Raw genomic sequence first — 22367 nt, 5'->3', positions numbered from 1 at the left:
GAAGCATATGTAAGGTATAGACAGGATAGATCGAGTGAATTCTTAGAAGAGTATAAAGGAAGTAGGAGAATACTTAAGAGGGAAATCAGGAGGGCAAAACAGGGACATGAGATAGCTTTGGCAAGTAGAATTAAGGAGAATCCAAAGGGATTTTACAAATATATTAAGGACAAAAGGGTAACTAGGGAGAGAATAGGGCCCCTCAAAGATCAGCAAGGCGGCCTTTTTGTGGAGCCACAGAAAATGGGGGAGGTACTAAATGAATATTTTGCATTAGTATTTACTGTGGAAAAGGATATGGAAGATATAGACTGTAGGGAAATAGATGATGACATCTTGCAAAATGTCCAGATTACAGAGGAGGAATTGCTGGATGTCTTGAAACGGTTAAAGGTGGATTATTTTCCAGGACTTGATAAGGTGTACCCAAGTACTCTGTGGGAAGGCAGATAAGTGATTGCTGGCCCTCTTGCTGAGATATTTGTATCATTGATAGTCACAGGTGAGGTGCCAGAAGACTGGAGGTTGGCAAACGTGGTGGGCGGTAAAGACAAGCCAGGGCGGTAAAGACAAGCCAGGGAACTATAGACCGGTGAGCCTGACCTCAGTGGTGGGCAAGTTGTTGGAGGGAATCCTGAGGGACAGGATGTACATGTATTTGGAAAGGCAAAGACTGATTAGGGATAGTCAACATGGCTGTGTACGTGGGAAATCATGTCTCACAAACTTGATTGAGTTTTTTGAAGAAGTAACAAAGAGGATTGATGAGGGCAGAGCAGTAAATGTGATCTATATGGACTTCAGTAAGGCGTCCGACAAGGTTCTCCATGGGAGACTGATTAGCAAGGTTAGATCTCATGGAATACAGGGAGAACGAGCCATTTAGATACACAACTGGCTTAAAGGTAGAAGACAGAGGCTGGCGGTGGAGGGTTGTTTTTCAGACTGGAGGATTGTGACCAGTGGAGCGCCACAAGGATCGGTGCTGGGTCCTCTACTTTCTGTCATTTACATAAATGATTTGGATGCGAGCATAAGAGATACAGTTAGTAAGTTTGCAGATGACACCAAAATTGGAGGTGTAGTGGACAGCGAAGAGGTTACCTGGGATTACAACAGGATCTGGACCAGATGGGCTAATGGGCTGAGAAGTGGCAGATGGAATTTAATTCAGATAAATGTGAGGTGCTGCATTTTGGGAAAGCAAATCTTAGCAGGACTTACACACTTAATGGTAAGGTCCTAGGGAGTGTTGCTGAACAAAGAGACCTTGGAATGCAGGTTCATAGTTACTTGAAAGTGGAGTCGCAGGTAGATAGGATAGTGAAGAAGGCATTTGGTATGCTTTCCTTTATTGGTCAGAGTATTGAGTACAGGAGTTGGGAGGTCATGTTGTGGCTGTACAGGAAATTGGTTAGACCACTGTTGGAATATTGTGTGCAATTCTGTTCTCTTTCCTATTGGAAAGATGTTGTGAAACTTGAAAGGGTTCAATAAAAGATTTACAAGGATGTTGCCAGAGTTGGAGGATTTGAGCTATAGGGAGAGGCTGAACAGGCTGGGGCTGTTTTCCCTGGACCGTTGGAGGCTGAGGCGTGACCTTATAGAGGTTTACAAAATTATGAGGGGCATGGATAGGATAAATAGACAAAGTCTTTTCCCTGGGGTCGGGGAGTCCAGAACTAGAGGGCATAGGTTTAGGGTGAGAGGGGAAAGATATAAAAGAGACCTAAGGGGCAACGTTTTCACACAGAGGGTGGTACGCGTATGGAATGAGCTGCCAGAGGAAATGATGGAGGCTGGTATAATTGCAACATTTAAGAGGCATTTGGATGGGTGTATGAATAGGAAGGGTTTGGAGGGATATTGGCCGGGTGCTGGCAGGTGGGACTAGATTGGGTTGGGATATCTGGTCGGCATGGACGGGTCGGATCGAAGGGTCTGTTTCCATGCTGTACATTTCTATGACTCTATGACAACCAGGTGAAATGAACAAAACAAGAGGAGACGTAGTCCGCTCCCACAATGCAGATTTCCCCACCCCAGACAGATCCCTACTAGTAAGAAGCCTGTCTGTGCAAAACAGCACATGAGAACAACTGTTTAGCCTTTCGGTTCTGGCTGAGGTACTCACACATGGCATGGTGAAGCAAGGAAAGACTGGGTGCAGTGTGCATGCAAATAAGTACTAAGTGAGCAAGCAGCCCTGAGATGCTGCCAGGTGCAGATTGTGAACTGCATGCCTGTGCCTGCAAGCAGTGTTCTTGCTGTAGTTTCTCAGTGCTAGGTGCTAGGTACATCCTGCAATGCAAGCCTGTGCTTTATGACCATCCTGCAGGCAAATCTGAGAGATGCCATGAGAATCATAGGGGATCATCAAATCTTGGACACCAGTATCCATGAATGAGACGTGCATATGAATTGCGTCTTGAGATTTCATTACATGGTGAGCAAATAAAGGTTCTTCCCAGTCAGTGATGAGCTAAAGTCACCAGGCACCTGCTGTGATTTCCATATTGAGAATTCTTGATGTCTAGTTTGTTTTGTGCATTTAACATGATAGGAAGCTGCATATTAATGAGGTGAGATGTGCAGTCAATAAGGCGTTTTAAAAGTAATTATCCCCTTTTAATTAGCAGTTGGCTGCTGCCTAAAGAGAAACTCTCCTCAATGGCCATGAGAGGTTAAAAGGTTCGGCGCATTGCTCCCAATGTTGAGCCAGGTCTTACTGGCCGTCTTGTGTGATTCTACCATAAATCCTGCCATAACCCATGTCAGTCAGACAACTATACAATCCCTCCCAGAGTTTCTGCTCGTTAAGGCAGCATTATAGAGATTGAAGGATGGATCATCTGTCTGCCTATCCTTCAGGGGTATATTTGTCCCTTTTACAGGGGAGAAAGCGAAGAAAACCTTCATTATCCAGTTGAAGGAACCTACAGTATACTACAGTGTCACTCCATGGTGCTCAGTCTTTAAATTTAATTTGTGTTGAGCCTATTGTTGGATCTTATTGCTTTTACATGTCAACGTTTTAGCTTTTCAGGAATCTACAGTTCTAAAGTCTCATGCGGTAATCCATATTTACATATTAGGTAACAGTAAATAGATGTGTTTATGTGAGAGCTGGACTTTGTAAAACATTTGACAATTGAATACTGTAATAATGGAACACCAGCTTTGAGAGACGTCCTACTTGTGGACAGACCGTCTGTAGTTAAATGTAAAATGCACAAGTAATAGAATCTCAAATCAGAACAGATGACACTGACAATAGTCAATGAGTCAAATGCTGTCTGTGGAGACGAGAAATCAACATTTCAGATGTAACCATTCGTCAGTTCACTCCACAGTATCAGTAATGTTAGTTTCTGGGGAAATCAAGTCATTTATCTTTGCAGGCTAATTAGGGAGATAAGCTAGTCAGAAAGTTCTTTAATTGTTAAGCTGTCTCCGCACTTTCCGGTCTATGGGAAATAGTGGCCAATGCGAAAACTAGCCTCAAGAAATACTGTATCTGAATCAGATAAGATAGGACACTCACTATGTCTGCAGCATTATATATTATACACTCGAGTTATTGTTCCTCGAAACATTGACATTGGTTGCTGTCCAGTGATTCTTTCAGAAGCAGGTCTGGGCTCATATTCTGTCATGACCTCTACTAAGATAATATTCTTGTGTAGACACTCAATGAAACATGTGGAACTTGGGCATTCGGACCACAGTCTGGCAAGACTATTTTCTGTTTTTAAAAAATGTACACCATGTAGAAATGTGCTGTTTATTGAAATTAATATGCTATCCCAAGTGCAAAGATTTCTTGTAATCGTGGTTGGAAAGAATATTTATTTGTCCAGATGGATTCCTTCCAAAATGCAAACCTTTTTCCAAGAGTTTCAGCATAGAAGATGATTTCTGCTGGGAACAGGTAGAATGGACAGTAATTAATTGTACTGTTCAGCCACATCTGCATTTGCATTCACTACACGTACTGGGCCATTTGCTCAAGTCATCCAGAATACTCAGTGGAGATAGGGGCATTCTATATTTCTCCAAAACTCAGAACTTGTGAATGCATTGTGGCATTCTGTGTATGGTTCAGTGTGTGTAAACTCAGACGCTCAAAGATTTGATGACTGCAAATTATTTCTCGCATCATTTCAATGAATGAATTATTTCATTCAAATTGTCACTCCAATCAGTAGGTGTGTTGGTCACACAGACATGGGTGACATGGAGGAAAAAAGAAGAAAGGAAGAAGTAGAAGGTTCAGAAGGGCTCCTCAATCTAGGGGCTGGCTGGTCACAGCTCATGTAAAGTGCGCACAAATATAAAGAGTGACTCGGTGACAGGATACCAATGCCTGTGCAGTTATTTCACGTATACAACATTTTTCAGTCAACTCGAGCTTGGAGTCTTTTAATGAGCTGAAATTTTATTTCTAGCCTTCTATGAATCTTGTGGATTTGCAAGAACATTTTGCAGAGGATGTAGTAGTAAAATTAAAATTGTGTTTTTTTTATATTCTAATAGCTTCGGTACAAGGATAAAGTGATTTGCTTTGACTGAAGTAAGTGTTAACACATGTTCTGGGGTTTGGTGGATGGAATTCCTACACAGTTACCTTCTTTGGTGTCAAATAAAATGAATATCATGGTTAGAGCATCAGACTGGAAACCTAGAGGTTATAAATGGTGAATTTGTACTCAATAACCTGGTAATTTGCAGTTGAATTATTGTTAAAAAATCAGTTGGTTTACTGATGTCCTTCGGGTCTTCCTTGTTGGTTAGCCTGTGACTAGTTTTGGAGGCTGCCCAGGTACACAGTAGTGTCAGCTTGAGCAATGTTAATGCGGGAGGCTTCAAGCCTCTTTTCTTGGTCTTCTGCTTGTGGGGCTCCTCAGGGTGGATCACCTAAAGAACATGGCACTCTGCTTTGTTCATGGGACCGAGCCAACCAGAAAATAAATGCAAAAAAAAAGCTGTGGATGTTGAAAATCTGAAATAAAAACAAAATGTGCTGGAACTGCTAGGTACTGCTAGAACTGTCAGGCAGCATGTGGGAGAAATGTTTCAGATTGAGAGGACCTCTTATTAGGGTCCAACTAGAAACATCTGTGCATTACCGGGGTCATCAGAAGCATTAAGACAAGTAGTTGTGGGACTTTAGCTGTAACTTAGAACTTTTGGAGAGCAGCCTGATGCCATTAGAGCAGCCCTGTACTATAGCCTATTCAATTTCCTTTCCTCTGCCATTGGAACAAGTTTTACATCAACATTGTGGTTAAATCCCCCAGCGCTTACTGTGTGAGACCAGCCCTGTGAATTTATGTTTGTATCATTGGCTGCCAGTCAGAATGCCTGAGAAATCTCCATGGGCCTGAGAAGCTTGCAGATACATTTAATGTTTATTTTTTCCATAGTCCATTCAGGAACGAGACTCCCTTGTCAGATTGCCACTCCCAATTTTTGCATTGCACTCATGAGCTTTAGCCTATTTGACACTTCTTGTTGTCATAAATTTGTTCCGCTAGTTATTTTTGGAAAGAATGTAATACATTTTTATATTCATCGTAAGAGTTACATGATCTTCAACATTACTACATCCTGACGACTTTATATTGTGCCAGCCTTACTTGGTAGTGTTCATGCCTGTAAATTAGAGCATTTAGGGTTAAGACCATAAGAAATAGATACAGGAGTAGGCTGTTAGCCCCTCCTGCCTGCTCTGCCATTTAATCTGATCTGACATTCTTCATGTCCACTTTCCTGACCTTTCCCCCATTACCCATTGATTTCCTGACTGATCAAGAATCTATCTTCGCCTTAGATATGCACCAGGAGTAGGTTTGAATCCCACTCAAGAGGCTGGAATACCTAATCTAGACTGACACAACTAGCACTGAGGGAGTGTTCTGCTGTCTTTAGATGAGAGCACATATTGGCTGTTTGAAAAACAAAGCAGATAAGTGGATTTTAAGCGAGGCCTTAAAATAAGTCTGCAGTAGTGAGTAGAGTGGGTTCTTTCTTGATTATTAGATTACTTACAGTGTGGAAACAGGCCCTGTGGCCCAACAAGTCCACACCGACCCGCTGAAGCGTACCCAACCCAGACCCATTCCCCTACACCGAACATTATGGGCAATTTAGCATGGCCAATTTACCTAACCTGCACATTTTTGGACTGTGGGAGGAAACCAGAGCACCCAGAGGAAAGCCACACAGACACGGGGAGAATGTGCAAACTCCACACAGTCAGTCGCCTGAGGCAGGAATTGAACCCGGGTCTCTGGTGCTATGAGGCAGCAGTGCTAACCACTGTGCTACCGTGCCGCCCAATTATATGTTTTATTGAGCTATGTCTCTTGACTAAACTTAAAATATAGGCCATAAGTATTAATTTAACCTGAAGCAGTGTTTTGTAGAGGAATAAGACAGTGCTATTTTCTGGGTCTGTGGATTGAAAGAAGCAAAAATGGCCCTTAGTAGAGTGATATGCTCTTCTTGTCGGATGTGGGAGTTTAGGGAGAGTTTACGGGTTACTAAGGATTATATCTGCAATAAATGCCATTGGTTGCGAATCCTATCAGATTGAATGGATCAGTTGGAGAGGCAGTTAGATGCAATGAGGAATTTACAAGAGCAAGGGGGATGTGGCAGTTATAGGAAGGAGGGAAGTCTCCGATACAGTCACATAGATGGGTTAACTTCAGGAAAGGTAAGAGAGGTAGGTAAGTAGCGCAGGAGTCTTCTGTGGCGATCCTCATTTCAAACAAGTATACTGCTTTGGAAAATGTAGGAGGTGATGGATTCTCAGGGGAATGTGGCATGAACAGCTAAGTTTCTGGTATTGAGACTAGCTCTAATGTAATGAGGGGTTTGTCAGATTCCAAGCAATTGGTTGTGTTAGGGGACTCTCTAGTTTGAGGTACTGACAGATGTTTCTGTGGCCAGCAGCGAAAAATCAGAATGGTGTGTTGCTTCCCTGATGCCAGGATCAAGGATGTCTCAGAGGGTGCAGAATGTTCTCAAGGGGGAGAGAGACCAGCAGGAGGTCATTGTATATATTGGAACCAACGACATAGGAAGGGAAAAGGTTGAGATTCTGAAGGGAGATTACAGAGAGTTAGGCAGGAATTTAAAAAGGAGGCCCTCGAGAGCAGTAATATCCGGATAACACCCAGTGCTACGAGCTCGTGAAGGCAGGAATAGGAGGATAGTGCAGATGACTGCATGGCTGAGGAGCTGGTGTACTAATATACTGGCAGGGAGATTTGTTAGAGCTGCCCGGGAGGAATTAAACTAGTAAGGTAGGGGTGTGTGACCCAGGAAGATAGTGAGGAAAGATTTCAATCTGAGACTGGTACAGCAGGGAACAAAGGCGAGTCAAATAGTCAGGGCAGGCAGGGACAAAGCAGAGAACAAGGTAGGACTGATAACTTAAACTGCATTTATTTCAATGCAAGAGGCCTAACAGGAGAGGCAGATTAACTCAGGGCATGGTTAGGAACATGGGACTGGGATATCATAGCAACTACAGAAATGTGGCTCAGCGATGGACAGGACTGGCAGATTAATGTTCCAGGATACAAATGCGACAGGAAGGACAGAAAGGGAGGCAAGACAGGAGGTGGAGTGGTGTTTTTGAGAAGGGATAGCATTACAGCTGTGCTGAGGGAGGATATTCCCGGACATACATCCAGGGAAGTTTTTGGGTGGAACTGAGAAATAAGAAAGGGGTGATCACCTTATTGGGATTGTATTATAGACCCCCTAATAGTCAGAGGGAAATTGAGAAACAAATTTGTAAGGAGATCTCAGTTATCTGTAAGAATAATAGGGTGGTTATGGTAGGGGATTTTAACTTTCCAAACATCAACTAGAACTGCCTTACAGATTTAGATGGATAGGAATTTGTTGAGTATGTACAAGACAATTTTCTGATTCAGTATGTGGATGTACCTACTAGAGAAGATGCAAAACTTGACCTATTCTTGGGAAATAAGACTGAGTTGTCATTGGGGCCAGCGACCATAATTCTATTTGTTTTAAAATAGTGATGGAAAAGGATTGACCAGATCTAAAAGTTGAAGTTCTAAATTGGAGAAAGTCCAATTTTGATGGTATTAGGCAAGAACTTTCAAAAACTGATTGGAGGAGCAGATGTTCGCAGGTAAAGGGACAGCTGGAAAATGGGAAGCCTTCGGAAATGAGATAACGAGAATCCAGAGAAAATATATTCCTGTTAGGGTGAGAGGAAAGGCTGGTAGGTATAGGGAATGCTGGATGACTAAAGAAATTGAGGGTTTGGTTAAGAAAAGGAAGGGAGCATATGTCAGGTATAGCCAGGATAGATTGAGTGAATCCTTAAGACTGTATAAAGGAAGTAGGAGTATACTTAAGAGGGAAATCAAGAGGGCAAAAAGGGGACATGAGATAGCATTGGCACGTAGAATTAAGGAGAATCCAAAGGGTTTTTACAAATATATTAAGGACAAAAGGGTAACTTGGGAGAGAATAGGGCCACTCAGAGATCAGCAAGACGGCCTTTGTGTGGAGCAGCAGGAGACGGGGCAGATACTAAATGAGTATTTTGCATCAATATTTACTGTGGAAAAGGATATGGAAGATATAGACTTTAGGGAAATAGATGGTGACATCTTGAAAACTGTCCATTTTACAGAGGAAGAAGTGCTGGATGTCTTGAAATGCATAAAAGTGGATAAATCCCCAGGACCTGATCAGGTGTACCCGAGAACACCGTGGGAAGCTAGGGAAGTGATTGCTGAGCCTCTTACTGAGATATTTGTATCATCAATAGTCACAGGTGAGGTGCCAGAAGACTAAAGGTTTGTGGGCGGCACGGTGGCACAGTGGTTAGCACTGCTGCCTCACAGCGCCAGAGACCCGGGTTCAATTCCCGCCTCAGGCGACTGACTGTGTGGAGTTTGCACGTTCTCCCCGTGTCTGCGTGGGTTTCCTCCGGGTGCTCCGGTTTCCTCCCACAGTTCAAAGATGTGCAGGTCAGGTGAATTGGCCATGCTAAATTGTCCGTAGTGTTAGATAAGGGGTATGGGTGGGTTGCGCTTCGGCGGGTCGGTGTGGACTTGTTGGGCCGAAGGGCCTGTTTCCACACTGTAATGTAATCTAATCTAATCTAAATGTGGTGCCACTGTTTAAGAAGGGTACTAAGGACAAACCAGGGAACTATAGACCAGTGAGCCTGCTGTCAGTGGCAGGCAAGTTGTTGGAGGGAATCCTGAGGGACAAGATGTACATGTATTTGGAAAGGCAAGGACTGATTAGGGATAGTCAACATGGCTTTGTGCATGGGAAATCATGTCTCACAAACTCGATTGAGTTTTTTGAAGAAGTAACAATGAGGATTGATGAGGGCAGAGTGGTAGATATGATCTATATGGACTTCAGTAAGGCATTTGACAAGGTTCCCCATGGGAGACTGATGAGCAAGGTTAGATCTCATGGAATACAGGGAGAACTAGCCATTTAGATACAGAACTGGCTCAAAGGTAGAAGACAGAGGGTGGTGGTGGAGGGTTGTTTTTCAGACTGGAGGCCTGTGACCAGTGGAGTGCCACAAGAATCGATGCTGGGTCCACTTCTTTTCATCATTTATATAAATGATTTGGACGTGAGCATGAGAGGTATAGTTAGTAAGTTTGCTGATGGAATGAGCTGTCAGAGGAAGTGGTGTAGGCTGATACAATTGCAGCATTTAAAAGGCATCTGGATGGGTGTATGAATAGAGGAAGGGTTTAGAGGGATATGGGCTAGGTGCTGACATGTGGGACTAGATTGGGTTGGGATATCTGGTTGGCATGGACGAATTGGACCGAAGGGTCTGTTTCCGTGCTGTACATCTCTATGACTTTACAACTCTAAATAAAATCAGACGTGGGCATTGCTTTGCCTGTGTTTCACTCGTTCCTGTAGGTACATTAAGGCAGGTTCTGGATGAAGGGCTTTTGCCCAAAACGTCAATTTCGAAGCTCCTTGGATGCTGCCTGAACTGCTGTGCTCTTCCAGCACCACTAATCCAGAATCTGATTTCCAGCATCTACAGTCTTTGTTTTTACCACATTAAGGCAGGTGGTGAATGTGTCTACAGACACAGTGGAAATTGACACTTAAGATATTGGTATAACTTCATTTGAGAATATTCATGAGGAAAGCCTTAAAGGGGTGCTACAGATGTGCAAAAGTGAGGTGGAATGCCTGTTTTTAACCCTGGCAACATCTGATTGCTCCTGTCTGCAACATGTCTTAAACCTGTTGCAGCAAACGCCTTCAAATAGATGACAATCAAGTAACAAGTTAGACAGAGCACTGGGGACTGCCATCAAACAAGATGTCTTCTCAACTGTAGAAGGGTTCTGAGGGAGGGTCACTGGACTCAATGTTAATTCTGATTTTTCTCCGCAAATGCTGCAAGACGTGCTGAGTTTCTCCTGTAATTTCTCTCATTGAGTCAAAAGAGGGTGTATGCCTTCTAGGGAAGGTGGTGGTGAAGTGATAATGCAATTCAATGAGTAGCCCAGAACCTGCAAGATAATGGTCTTGGAAAATGAGCTCAAATCTCACCAGGGCAGATGATGAAGTTAATGTCTTAGAAAAATCTGTAATTTTAAAGAAAAATCTAGTCCGGTGGTGACTGTGTAACTACTGTCGATTGTTGTAAGAGAAATCTAACTGATTCACTTGTGCCCAGATCTGCCATCCTTCTCTAGTGACTACATGTGACTCCAGCCCCACAGCAATGTTGTCGATTATATAAGTGTCCTTTCAGCAATTAAACCTGACCTAACCAGTGATGCCAATGTCCTGTGAATGATTGATTTTTATTTCAGAAGTTATTTTAAATCTGCAGGTCCTTGCTGATCACCATTCAACATCCACCCTTCCTTTTTGCATGTGCCCCTATCCTGGATGTTTGTCCAGCTTTTGGCTGGTGTGTGAGCTGGATAAATTTACATGCTCTTTATGACCTTCACCTCTTTGACCACGAACTCTAGATTCATAACTGGCTCAGCTCAGTTCATCAGCAATTAAAACTGAGGCCAAGGACACCAATTTCATGTGGTTTTGCTGCTACAAGAGGCATGTGGACTGCGTTGCCCTTACCTCATGACCCTAAAGCTCTTCACACAAATGTGACACATTTATTTTGCTCCTCTTCTAAAGTAAACGCCAGTTGAAGAATGAAGCATAGGAGGTACCACATGACCTCAGTCTTCCCACAATAACATTCAGTTGCCTGGAATGTGAAATGTCAGTGAACCTAATCAATTACTGTTAAAAGGAAGGAGTCCATTTGTTTGCACACGCTTTTAAAGTTGATCTTCCTTTACATTACTGGACTCAGCAGTAAAATCTTTTTGTCCCCCACTGTGGTTACCTAGCAGCTGCCTCCATTTCTTCATCAGGTTAGCAGCTGTTCTGAATTAGACCTGTCCTCACGTATAGAGCAATTAAAAGTGGCCTGATCTGGCTTTGTTGCACAGCACAAGTTCCCACCTGCAGGGTATGGGTTTCATTTTGCTTTGCTGCGATGTAACATGATTCACAGGCGTGTGTAAACAGGCCAGGTGCTGCCAAAGTGGACCTGACGATCCCGCAGTTAGTTGACTTAAGGCTTTCATTGTTAATTCCAAATGGCTTCAATCAGTAGACATGCTATCTGATGTCTGTTCAATGAAATCCTGTCTGGCTTTCTGCTGTAGACATAATACACACTTCTATTTGCTATATCGTTTAAATGGTTCACTGGAATGGCTCAATTGCTCTTTCTTTGGCAGTAGCTAATGCATTGAATGCTTTACAGCTACCAGATGTAAAGATTTTAAAATAAATAAATCATATTCTCTGAAATGTGCACATGGGTTATCAGCAAGGGTGAGTTATGTCTCCATGCTGGTGGGATCATCAGCATCATGGTAATTGCTTAACGGTTTGCTGTTTCTGATATTTATATTTAGAATTATTCTACTGGAGCAAGTAAACTTGGGAGACCTTCTTGCTGTGTTGACCTTTTATGTTTTGCAGCCATCTAATTTATTAATTTCTAGTGGAGAGCTGATATCTCAGGCAGCACCTTTTGTGAGGTCAACTTAACAGTGCTCTGAAACACTGCAGTACCATAAGGTGGATTACTTGCCCACATCTGTGTTGTCTTGCTCAATGAGTTCCAGATTTCTACACAGAACATGCTGACCTGTTCCAAAGTAGAAGCCAGATACTTGTTTCTATGGGACTGACAAAGTTTTACAAAGGCCTGCCTTGCGGAGAGAGAACAATGCAGACTATAGGTGGAACAATATCCTTCAGCTCAGCAAGCCATGAGTGAGAACTGGCTGACTAAATCCTGTCTATCAATTGAGGAGAATCACATGGTCTTGAGGGACACTTTTTTTTCTTGCCAAGAGTCTACCCTGGGAAATGGTGAGCAAGTTCCAGACAGTTTCCCAACAATTAAGATGAACGACCAGAAAAGCTTAAAAAAAAACAAGCCAAACCAGTGTTCCCTGGATGATGTAAGGTGCAGAAAATAAGTGAATCAAGAAAAAGATGCATATAGCAGAAATCAAGTTGGTAATACTAGTGAGAACCAGACTGAATATAATGGGTTTGGAGGGAAAATGAAACAAAAAAAGTCTTCTATTGACTTATTAAAGAGTAAAAAAAAAGGACTGGGTTAATTTTTAAACACCAAAATGGGAATTTATGCATGACAGGAGAGGACATAGCTGACGTTCTAGCTGAGTACTTTGCATCTGTATTAACCAAGGAAGAAGGGAAAGTAATTGAGACAGATTAATTAAAGATGATATATCAAAGATGAGCATCAACCATAAATACTGGGGGAAATAGGGTAGAAATTACAGAGGCAGGGCTGTAGTCTTCTAATCCTCCTTTGTTACAAGGACGATGCAGAGGACTGAGAATTGCAAATAATGCAACATTGTTCAAGTAAGTATAGAAGAATAAATTACAGTTTAACCCTAGTGATGGGAAAGTTTTTAGAAGTAATAATCCAAGACAAAGCTAACTGTCACGTGGAAAAATGTAGATTAATTACATAAAACCAGTAGTTTGTTTTTAATTAATCTGATTAAGTTTAAGGTGAACTGACGGGAAGGGTTGGTGAGAATGATGCAGTTGATGTGGTGCTCATGGTGAAGTGCTACAGGACAGGCTTGACAGCAAAATTGAAATCCATGAAATAAAAATTTGAAAAAATGATTAACAAGGCACAAAGGATCCTGGCTTTATGAATAAAAGTAGAGTGTAAGAGCAAGGAAGCTAAGATAATCCCTTCTAATACACTCGTATGATTTCAACTAGAGCAGTGTATAGTGCTTGAGTCTGGGAATTTTTACAAGGACATAAAGGCATGAGGGAAATTGACAAGAATGGATCCAGAGACACAGAACTTTAGTTATAGAATAGAATGGAGAATAGAGAAATTGGGGAGTTGCTCTTGGAAAAGGCAAGGTTGAGAAAAGTTTTGATAGCAACTTTTTAAATCTTGAGGAGTCTGAACAGATTGGAAGGGAGAAACAGTTTTAAATGGCAGAAGTACTGTATACCACTGATTAAGGTGAATGACAAAAGAAACAAAAGCATCCTGAACAAAAAAAACAATTTTAAGTAGCAAGTGGATAGTATCTTGAAAATACTGCCTGATGGCAGAATCAATAACCGCTTTCAAAAGGGAATGTAATACATGCTTGAAGAGACAATGTTGGCCAGTCTACAGGGGAAGGACAGGGAAAGGGAAATAGCTGAGTTGTTTTGCAGAGATATGTCATTGAAACAATGGGCTGAATGGCTTCCTTCCGTACTATAACCATTGTATGATTCAATAACATGTTTATCATCTCAGGTTATGAACTGCCAGTGAGAAAAATTGGATGGAAGGGAAGCACATGTGTAGAATTGGCCCCGAAAGTGTTGCTGCACCTGCATTTCACAAACAAAGGGTCTACTGAGGACCATTAGCAAAATAAAATTTGGATACATATGGCCACCACGTCATGTTGAGTCACATTAATCTTGAGCCTGTCATAATCTAGTTTGATTCCTAAATCAGTTCATTTTTTTTGCTATATTGGTAGGTATTTAGCTGAAGATCAGGAAGATTTTAAAACTAAGTAAATTATTTAATATGAAATGATTAGAATTTCCTAACAACTTGCACTATATCAACTATGCCAAATCATGCTCTGCATTACAGGTAGACAATGCATTTCTTTATGATTATAGGGGAATAAATAATCTCCTTTTTGACGTATAACACAGTCTCCTCTCTAAAAGAGTGGAAAAAAAGCTGATTCATTACTGGCCATTTTGACACCCACCAGAATCCAATCCCTTATAATTTGTAAATGAGAAGATTTGCATCAATAAAAAGATAGATTTCTTGCTCATAGTGTGGGCTCATTTCACTTAAAAAAAATAACCCTGTGCTGTTGAAATGTTCAATTGGCATCAATGAGATGTGCAATGAACAACTTACTAAAACATCCTAGGGTGTTTCTCAGCAGTGGTAATACACAGCTTAAAGACACAGAATCAAGTATAAAGTTAGAGATTAAGTCAAATGATGACTATTTGGTCAAAGTGATAGGTTTTAAGGGTTTTGCTTTATAGTTAAAGGAAGAAAGCATAATGACAAGATCTTTGGCAAGGGTCCCCAAGTCTTTGCAATTCCAGATGGGTTATCCTTAAATGGTCCTGTACCCAGGTGAGAAGCAATGAATTGGCTTCTCTTAATTCACTCCCTTATTTGGTTAGTTGCAACTGGGTTAGTTAAAAAGGATCCCTTTTCTTGTGGATGCAAATGTATTTATATCTTAAAAACAGCCAACTTATTCATGTTTTCTCGAGTTAAAGAAAGTGGGATTTTATTACCTACTGAAGAAATAATAAATGTGACAGATCTACAGAACAGAATTTGAATTGAGTAAAAAAAAAGATGATACAAATCAGTGTAGATTTCTTGAAGAGTAGGTGTTGGAACTTTGTGACTTTTGACGTGAATGATACTGGTATAACTGATATTGGCAGTGACACATTTGTTTTTAAGATTCTTGGAACTGTAATTTTGCAGATAGGCTTTTGTCCTGTTTTACTTTTGACAGTGACTTCATTGGTTTGCCTTGCTTCCAATACTCAGAATGAGGAAAGTCATTCTTTACCTGCAGTACAGGGGTGTCTAATGACTGTTCTGAAGCTGTGACCTTCCCTACACACAAGTGATTAGTCCACTATAGCACAATGACTGGCTTGTTTTTAATCCTTTTTTTATACTTTCCTAGAAGGAAGTAACAAACATATCTGTAGTTTTGGACAGACTTCACAGGAGTTAGCTTTCTGCTGAGAGAGTTTGTTAATCCCTCATTATCACTGCAGCTACAGGAAATCACAGTCCAGTTTGTTTTGAATTGCATCTCTCTCTTTGAAGAGGTTCTAGTTTCTGCTTGACGTTTCCTTGTTATCTTTTCAGGTGTGACAACCTTTCCTTTCTGAGCTTTGCATGTCACTGAATTTACATCTGCAGTCATCTTTTAGCTGCATTACCTGTATTAAAAAAAAGTTGTAATTATAAGTTCAATATGTCCATAATTAATCTGAGGTTTTGATCTGTTGCAATGAGGTATAAAGGTGGAAAGGAGTATAGAGAGAATGCATGAGCTTAGATTCTACATAATTGAAGCCACAGTCACGAATGGTGGAGCAGTTTTTTGTATGTATAATTATTTATGAGATATGTGCACCATTGGCAAGATTAAAATACAGGTAGAAGATCCTTTATCAGAAATTTTTCAGTTTTCAGAATAAGTGATAGTTTAATGGTGAAATTTTAAAAAACTTTATACAGGAACAAACTTCTAAGTAAGGACATGCTTGGCCACGCCCCCTCATGTCATACCTGAGTGACATGCATTGAGTGGGTATCGAATTGGGAGGGTTCACAGGCCTAATGGTGCTTGGCTATGCCTCCCCACGTCACATCTGAGTGACACACATTGAGTGGGTGTTGACTTGGGTTAACTATTTGCTTGCCAAGCAACCTTGTTAATGAGAAAACATTTTCACAAAAAGCCTTCGGATTTTGGATGTTCAGATAAATGATTTTCTACCTGTAGAGGATTTGAAGAAGCCAAAAGTAGCTGCTGGTAACTCATAAGATTGTAGAGCTAGAGGGAATTGCATGGATAGGGAGGAGCAAGACCATATTGAATTTGATGACAAAGACTAGAATTTTAAACTCAAGACATTTCTTGGTAGAGAGTACTGCAGGCCAGCTAGCACATGGGTGCCAGATGAATGGGGTTTGACACAAATAAGTCACAGACAGCAGTAACTTGGATAATCTGTGGGTAAGGTAGAATGTGAGAAACTAACCAGAAGTGAATAGTCAAATTGAGGGATAACAAAGGCATGAATGAGGGTTTCAGCAGCAGATTAGTTGAGGCAGGGTTGAGCTTGAGCAATGTTACAGAAGTGAAAATGAGTGTCTTAGTGATGATGTGATTAGAAGTTCAAGTGGGGTCAATTATGACCCCATTTCAATTTGAACACACATTCTCACAATAATCAATTATCTTGGTGAACAGAGAAGCAGCCACAGAGAATTGCATATTTTCATATGCTGAAAGCTCTGAACAATTTAGTCATAACTCATTTTCTTCGAGACTTGTTTTCTCAGTCAATGTATCCAACTAGATTATTTTTGTAGTTAAATTATATGTTCATTTTCATTTGTTTTGACTGCAGGTTGGTACTATATGAATGCTGCCCAGGATACATGAGGCTTGATGAAGGGCGTGGGTGCCCAGCAGGTAATTAAAATGTCCAGATTTAATCATTTTTACCATTTGATTAGATGCAATTTTATTTATTGAATACAGTGGAATTGCTGAGAAATTGCGATTTTTTTTTATTATGTATGCCAATTGTTTTTTCTTTGTATGAAATTGTATCTTCATCATCTGCTGTATTCAGAGAGAATGCAAATTAGGAGACAATCTAGAAATCTTAAATGCTGGTTTGTTAATAGATTTTGCAGCAACGCCCTGGGCATAGCAATGAAGAAATAATGCCCATAACAGAAATTGAATTTTGTGGGTGGCACAGTGGTTAGCACTGCTGCCTCACAGCGCCAGAGACCTGGGTTCAATTCCTGCCTCAGGCGACTGCCTGTGTGGGGTTTGCACATTCTCCCCGTGTGTGCGTGGGTTTCCTCCGGGTGCTCGGGTTTCCTCCCACAGTCCAAAGATGTGCAGGTCAGGTGAATTGGCCATGCTAAATTGCCCATAGTCTTAGGTGTAGGGAAATGGGTGGGTCGGTGTGGACTTGTTGGGCCGAAGGGCCTGTTTCCACACTGTAAATAATCTAATCTAATCTTCCTGGTGTAAAACATTTGGTCTATTTCAAGCAAAATGAAATCAAATGTTAGCAATCTGTAAAATGAGGTAACGTCTTAGACAAAAAATATTTCTGCATTAGTCCAGCAGAATATTAGAAAACAGCTCTCAAATGTAATAATGAAGATTGATTTTTCAGTTGACATGTCTATTGATTGACCTAGAAATTAGTGAGGAACAACTCTCATGAATTATGATTTGGACATGATGGTGTTGGACTGGGGTGTACAAAGTTAAGAATCACACAACACTATGTTATAGTCCAACAGGTTTATTTGGGAGCACTAGCTTTCGGAGAGCTGCAAAAGGTAGTGATTCCAAATAAACCTGTCGGACTCTTACCTGGTGTTGTGTGATTTTTAACTTCATGAATTATGTTTACATTGAAGAAAGCTGCTGAAATCTGGAATACCAATGTCAGGTTCTGAAGATAATTATCCACCACATATTTTTTGACTCGACTCATAATTAAATTATTAATCACATGTACTTGACTAATTCTAATGCATCCATCCATCCTGAATGGAAGTAATTGTGGTATCCTTAGTAATCTCCCCTACCTTCTCCATCTCGAGGTACTGGAAATAATTATAGAGCTGCAGTTCCTCTGGACACAGTGAGGCTGAGGATAAATGTAGTATTCCTACTTCCTGCAATAGTCATCCAGAAGTGCTGAAAGTAATTCTAATCTACTTTGAATCAGCATGTTCAATATTGGCAGCCTTCCTATTTTGCGTGGTGCAGTAAATCCTCAAATAAACCTGATGTATCATGCTGTTAATGAATTAAAGAGCTTTTAGAAGTCTTGAGTTGTCATATAAATCATTGAGCATTTGTTTGTCATTGTACAACAGTAGTTAGAGAGTATTTCACCCTGTATTCAGTCATGTTTAACCAATCTATCAAACAAAGTTTAAAAATTTCTAACCAATTGGGCAGTTCTGTGCAACCAGCAGGAATCTATTAGTTTATCCATCACTAGTTTAAAAAAAATCCTCTTTTTTTAAAGCTTTCACCTTCATCCTCCAGCATGTATATTTTCTGCTATTTATTGTACATGAAATGTTAACATTTGAAGGCATTTTTATATTATTATTTAAATGAGATGTTAATTTTTTTCAGAAGGTTTTTATTCCCAGACATAATTTCTTACTAGAATGCTAGCATTAGTGGATGTCATAAAGTCTGAACAGGAGAGTCAGCTACATTTGGGAGAGCTTGCTCCCACAATAGACGGTATGTTACAGTTCACTTGAGGCATCCAAGTTGCTTGTGTCAATATGCACTTTCTACCTGCATGTTGGGGCTAAGAATAGTGACGGCGCAGACGCCAAGGTTATCTCCTTCACATGATTGATCCAGATTCTCTCTCACTCCGACTGCTTGTTGTTGCTATGTTTTAGAAGGATTTGCAGGTCGACATTCAACCTGCCAGGCTGCACTATGAATATGAATACACCTTTCTCAGCTATGAATGGATTGAAATTGGAACATGTGCCTCAGAGGCAGCGATACCACCCACTGCACTGCCAGACTTCATGCCAGAATAGACACCCTTGATCTAATGTGAATGAAGCAATAAATGAATCATTGCAACTTCAGTGGGCAACATTAACTCATTGTAGAACATAGTGTTTGGAATTATAATTTGCAATGTAGTGATGTGATTTAATTTCATAAACCAATAATATTTTAAGAGACCTTTGAAATGCAATCACCTGAGACACTTTACAATGTTGACAATATAGTGCACTGGCCATCATAAATATATAAAGTCATTTTATTTCCAAAGTAAATTTTATAATAGTTGTCCAAATTCTCCCGAGCAATTGGGAATGCCTGTAATGGAAATGATGATAGGATGACAATTTATGTCATTACTGTAATTGAGTACAACATAGTAGTCGTCTGTTGCTAAGATCAAGTATTATTATTTCAATGTGCAGAACTTCAAAGGTTTACATTGTGTTTGCTGGTATATTTTTCATATGAAGCTCAGATGTGAGTAAAATGCTTCCTTATATTTTTTTTTTTAGTTGCCCCTATCGATCACGTCTATGGTACTTTGGCTATTGTTGGTGCCAGAAGTACACAGAATTATGCAGACAGGTCTCAGCTCAGAAAAGAGATTGAAGGAGTTGGAACTTTCACCTTCTTTGCACCAAGTGATGAAGCTTGGATGCTGCTGGATGCTGTAAGTTGTTGATAAAATATGTGCCAGAAAAGCAGTCCTTTTCAATAGACAATAAGACTGGGAGAGTTGTGTAAAAATAGCACAAGTTATCTGTTGTCAGTCAGTTTGAACAGATGAGGCTTGAATTCCACTTCTGGCCGATGGCAATCATCAATTGTCAGCCACACTGCAAAGTGAGTCTCTGACATCAGAAAATCTCCCTTCAGAGTAAAAATGATTTGTTTTAAAAGGAAATTTCAAACCTACAGAGTTAAACCTCATCATGGTATGATTCAGTTAGCTGTTAGTTTATCTGTGTGAAAGATATTCTGGATTCATGGAAAGAAGAGAAACAACTGAGTTCAATAGCTCAGGATTAAATACAGTATTAAAATAAACTAAATTCATAAACAATTTCTTGGCAGAAGCAAAAAATATTTCTCCATCCATGACTGTTCTTAACACTTAAGTTAAGAGACATTTATTAATAGGTCCACAAATACACTGATATTTTGTGACATTAATTCATCCATGAAATTATAATCTTGGCTATAACAACAACATTCAAAATTGTAGGCACAAAGAACTGGTTAAATAATTAGTATTATCTTTCTTTTCCCCAACAGGAGATTCGTGATGCACTGTTGAGCAATGTGAACATTGAACTTCTCAATGCTTTGCATTACCATATGGTAGACTATCGTTTATTGACAAAGGATATGAAAGATGGAATGGCTGTACCATCAATGTACAATGACTTCCCCCTTCTCATCAATCATTATTCAAATGGGGTAGGTTTTTACTCTGTTTTACATTATTCACCACTTTTGAAGCTTGTCTGTCCTTCATGTGTGGGAGTCAGAGCTCTGACAGACACAGTCTGATTTTGACTGTGCTTATAATTCTGCTGTTTTGGTTCTTTCCATGATTGTCCCAAACTTCAAAAGCATACCAGGAGTGACATGACAGGTGCTAAAGTTTGTTCTGTTGACTTCAAAACTTCCACACAAATAATTTCCTCCCAGATATGAGTGAAGTATTACACCTCAGCAATGGGAATGCTTAGAATTAGGAACACACAGAGCGGGAAACGGGGGAGGGGGAGGTGGGGTGTACTCTGCAATTCTTCTACCTGAGCCTCAGCAGTGACCAACCTCTGAGCTGCCAGTGCTTCACTAAGGAGCTTAGCACTGAAGTCTGACAACTCTGCAGCCACAAATCCAACCTCACAGCAGAGTAAGGGTTACATTGTCACAGATGACAAAGGCAAACATGGTCATGAATTTTGACTCTGGTGCCTTCTAGCTGGAATAATTTCTTAATTTAACATTCACTGTCGCATCGAGGTGACCATGAAGCTCTCTAGGCAAAGAGACATAACTTTCCGCCCTCATCTGAGATAGGGGATGATGGATGATGGTGAAGGAGGGAAGGATGCTAGGAAATGATATGAAGTTATCTTCTCTAAAGAGTATTGAATCTTTTCTTTAAGTTTCATGGCTGTTTTAACAATTCTTGCTCTTCAATGCACTTTTTATTTAGAAAACTAAGTTCATATTCTGGGTTTGTGATGGAACTGGGGGAAGGGTTGTAGAGCTAAGGCTTTGAATTTACATTTATCTGAAACATTAATCTCATGCAGTAATATTGCCACTTCCCATTGAATGATGTTATAGTGGGGAAACATGTAGATAAGGTGAAGAATGGCCGAAACATGGAATCTTAAAAATCTATGTGGAAGGAGACGATTTGGAGGTGCCGGTGTTGGTCTGGGGTGGGAAAAGTTAAAAATCTCACAACACCAGGTTATAGTTCAACAGGTTTATTTGGAAGCACTAGCTTTTGGACCGCTGCTCCTTCATCAGGGTGATGGAGAAAACATTTCAGCTTCAATGTTGGCTTCAATGAGACAGGTTGAACTGAAATGATGAGACGTTAGTGCCACGGAGGCAAGTTAGTGAAGGAATGCAATGGGAGAAGAAGCTTTGCCTCTCGAGATGCAAAGTTTATAATATTGCTTTAGGAACAGTCTTGAAAATGTGGAACTCAGGGTGAAGTGTTTGATGTTTGAAATGTGTACACTAAAAAAATCTATCAATTGCTAAAACCCAGACAAAATGCATTTCTCTTCTTTGTACCTTTGCAGATTGTTACAGTGAACTGTGCTAGAGTGATTTATGCAAATCACATTGCGACCAATGGTGTTGTGCACGTCATTGACCGCGTTGTCACAGCAGTTGGTAACACCATTGCAGATGTCATTGAAGGAACTGAAGAGCTTTCATCTCTCAGGGTAAATTGCTGTACAACAAATAATCTAAGCGTCAATATTATGAAGAGTTCCTGATCTCTGATTATCAACACTTTCAATATCAGCTATTATTGAATTTGATCATGATAACTAAATATTTAGTTTAAGATGCTGGGCATACACAAACGTATTGTAGCACTACTAGGTTTAAGCATTTGTTTTATAAATGCTTGCTATTCCACCTGAAAAATTGAATGATCAAGCATAATATAATGAGTTAATGGGAGTGCCAACATGAAATTGTAAGTGAACAAATTGAAGACGATTTTGATCTCGTTCCCATAGCAATGTCTGGAAGTAAAGTAATGAAAATCAGACAGAAATTAGGTTTCCATTTAATTAAGGTCCAATTTAATTTTTGGGTTGAGTTTGGTATGCGAATTTAAAGCCCCACCGCAAAGCAGGTAGGAGGTTAAGGAATGTACTCAGA

The 22367-nt window shown here is 40.4% G+C and overlaps 1 protein-coding gene across 12 annotated transcripts in view; it reads left to right on the top strand.

The window, feature by feature from the left end:
* LOC122550811 (periostin-like) overlaps positions 1-22367 on the top strand; it is a 124884-nt gene that overhangs the window by 18186 nt on the left and 84331 nt on the right. For all 12 annotated transcript variants that reach the window (XM_043692103.2, XM_043692106.2, XM_043692102.2 and 9 more), the window contains exons 3-6: positions 16804-16868; positions 19490-19647; positions 20253-20417; positions 21773-21919. In XM_043692103.2, coding sequence (XP_043548038.1) covers positions 16804-16868; positions 19490-19647; positions 20253-20417; positions 21773-21919 — 535 coding nt within the window. The remainder of the gene's footprint in view (positions 1-16803; positions 16869-19489; positions 19648-20252; positions 20418-21772; positions 21920-22367) is intronic.

The sequence above is a fragment of the Chiloscyllium plagiosum genome, unplaced genomic scaffold (assembly GCF_037043375.1).
Source record: "Chiloscyllium plagiosum isolate Xiang-an unplaced genomic scaffold, Cpla_swu_hap1 HiC_scaffold_6, whole genome shotgun sequence".
Lineage (NCBI taxonomy): Eukaryota > Metazoa > Chordata > Chondrichthyes > Orectolobiformes > Hemiscylliidae > Chiloscyllium > Chiloscyllium plagiosum.
This window is presented reverse-complemented; position numbering and strand designations above follow the sequence as displayed.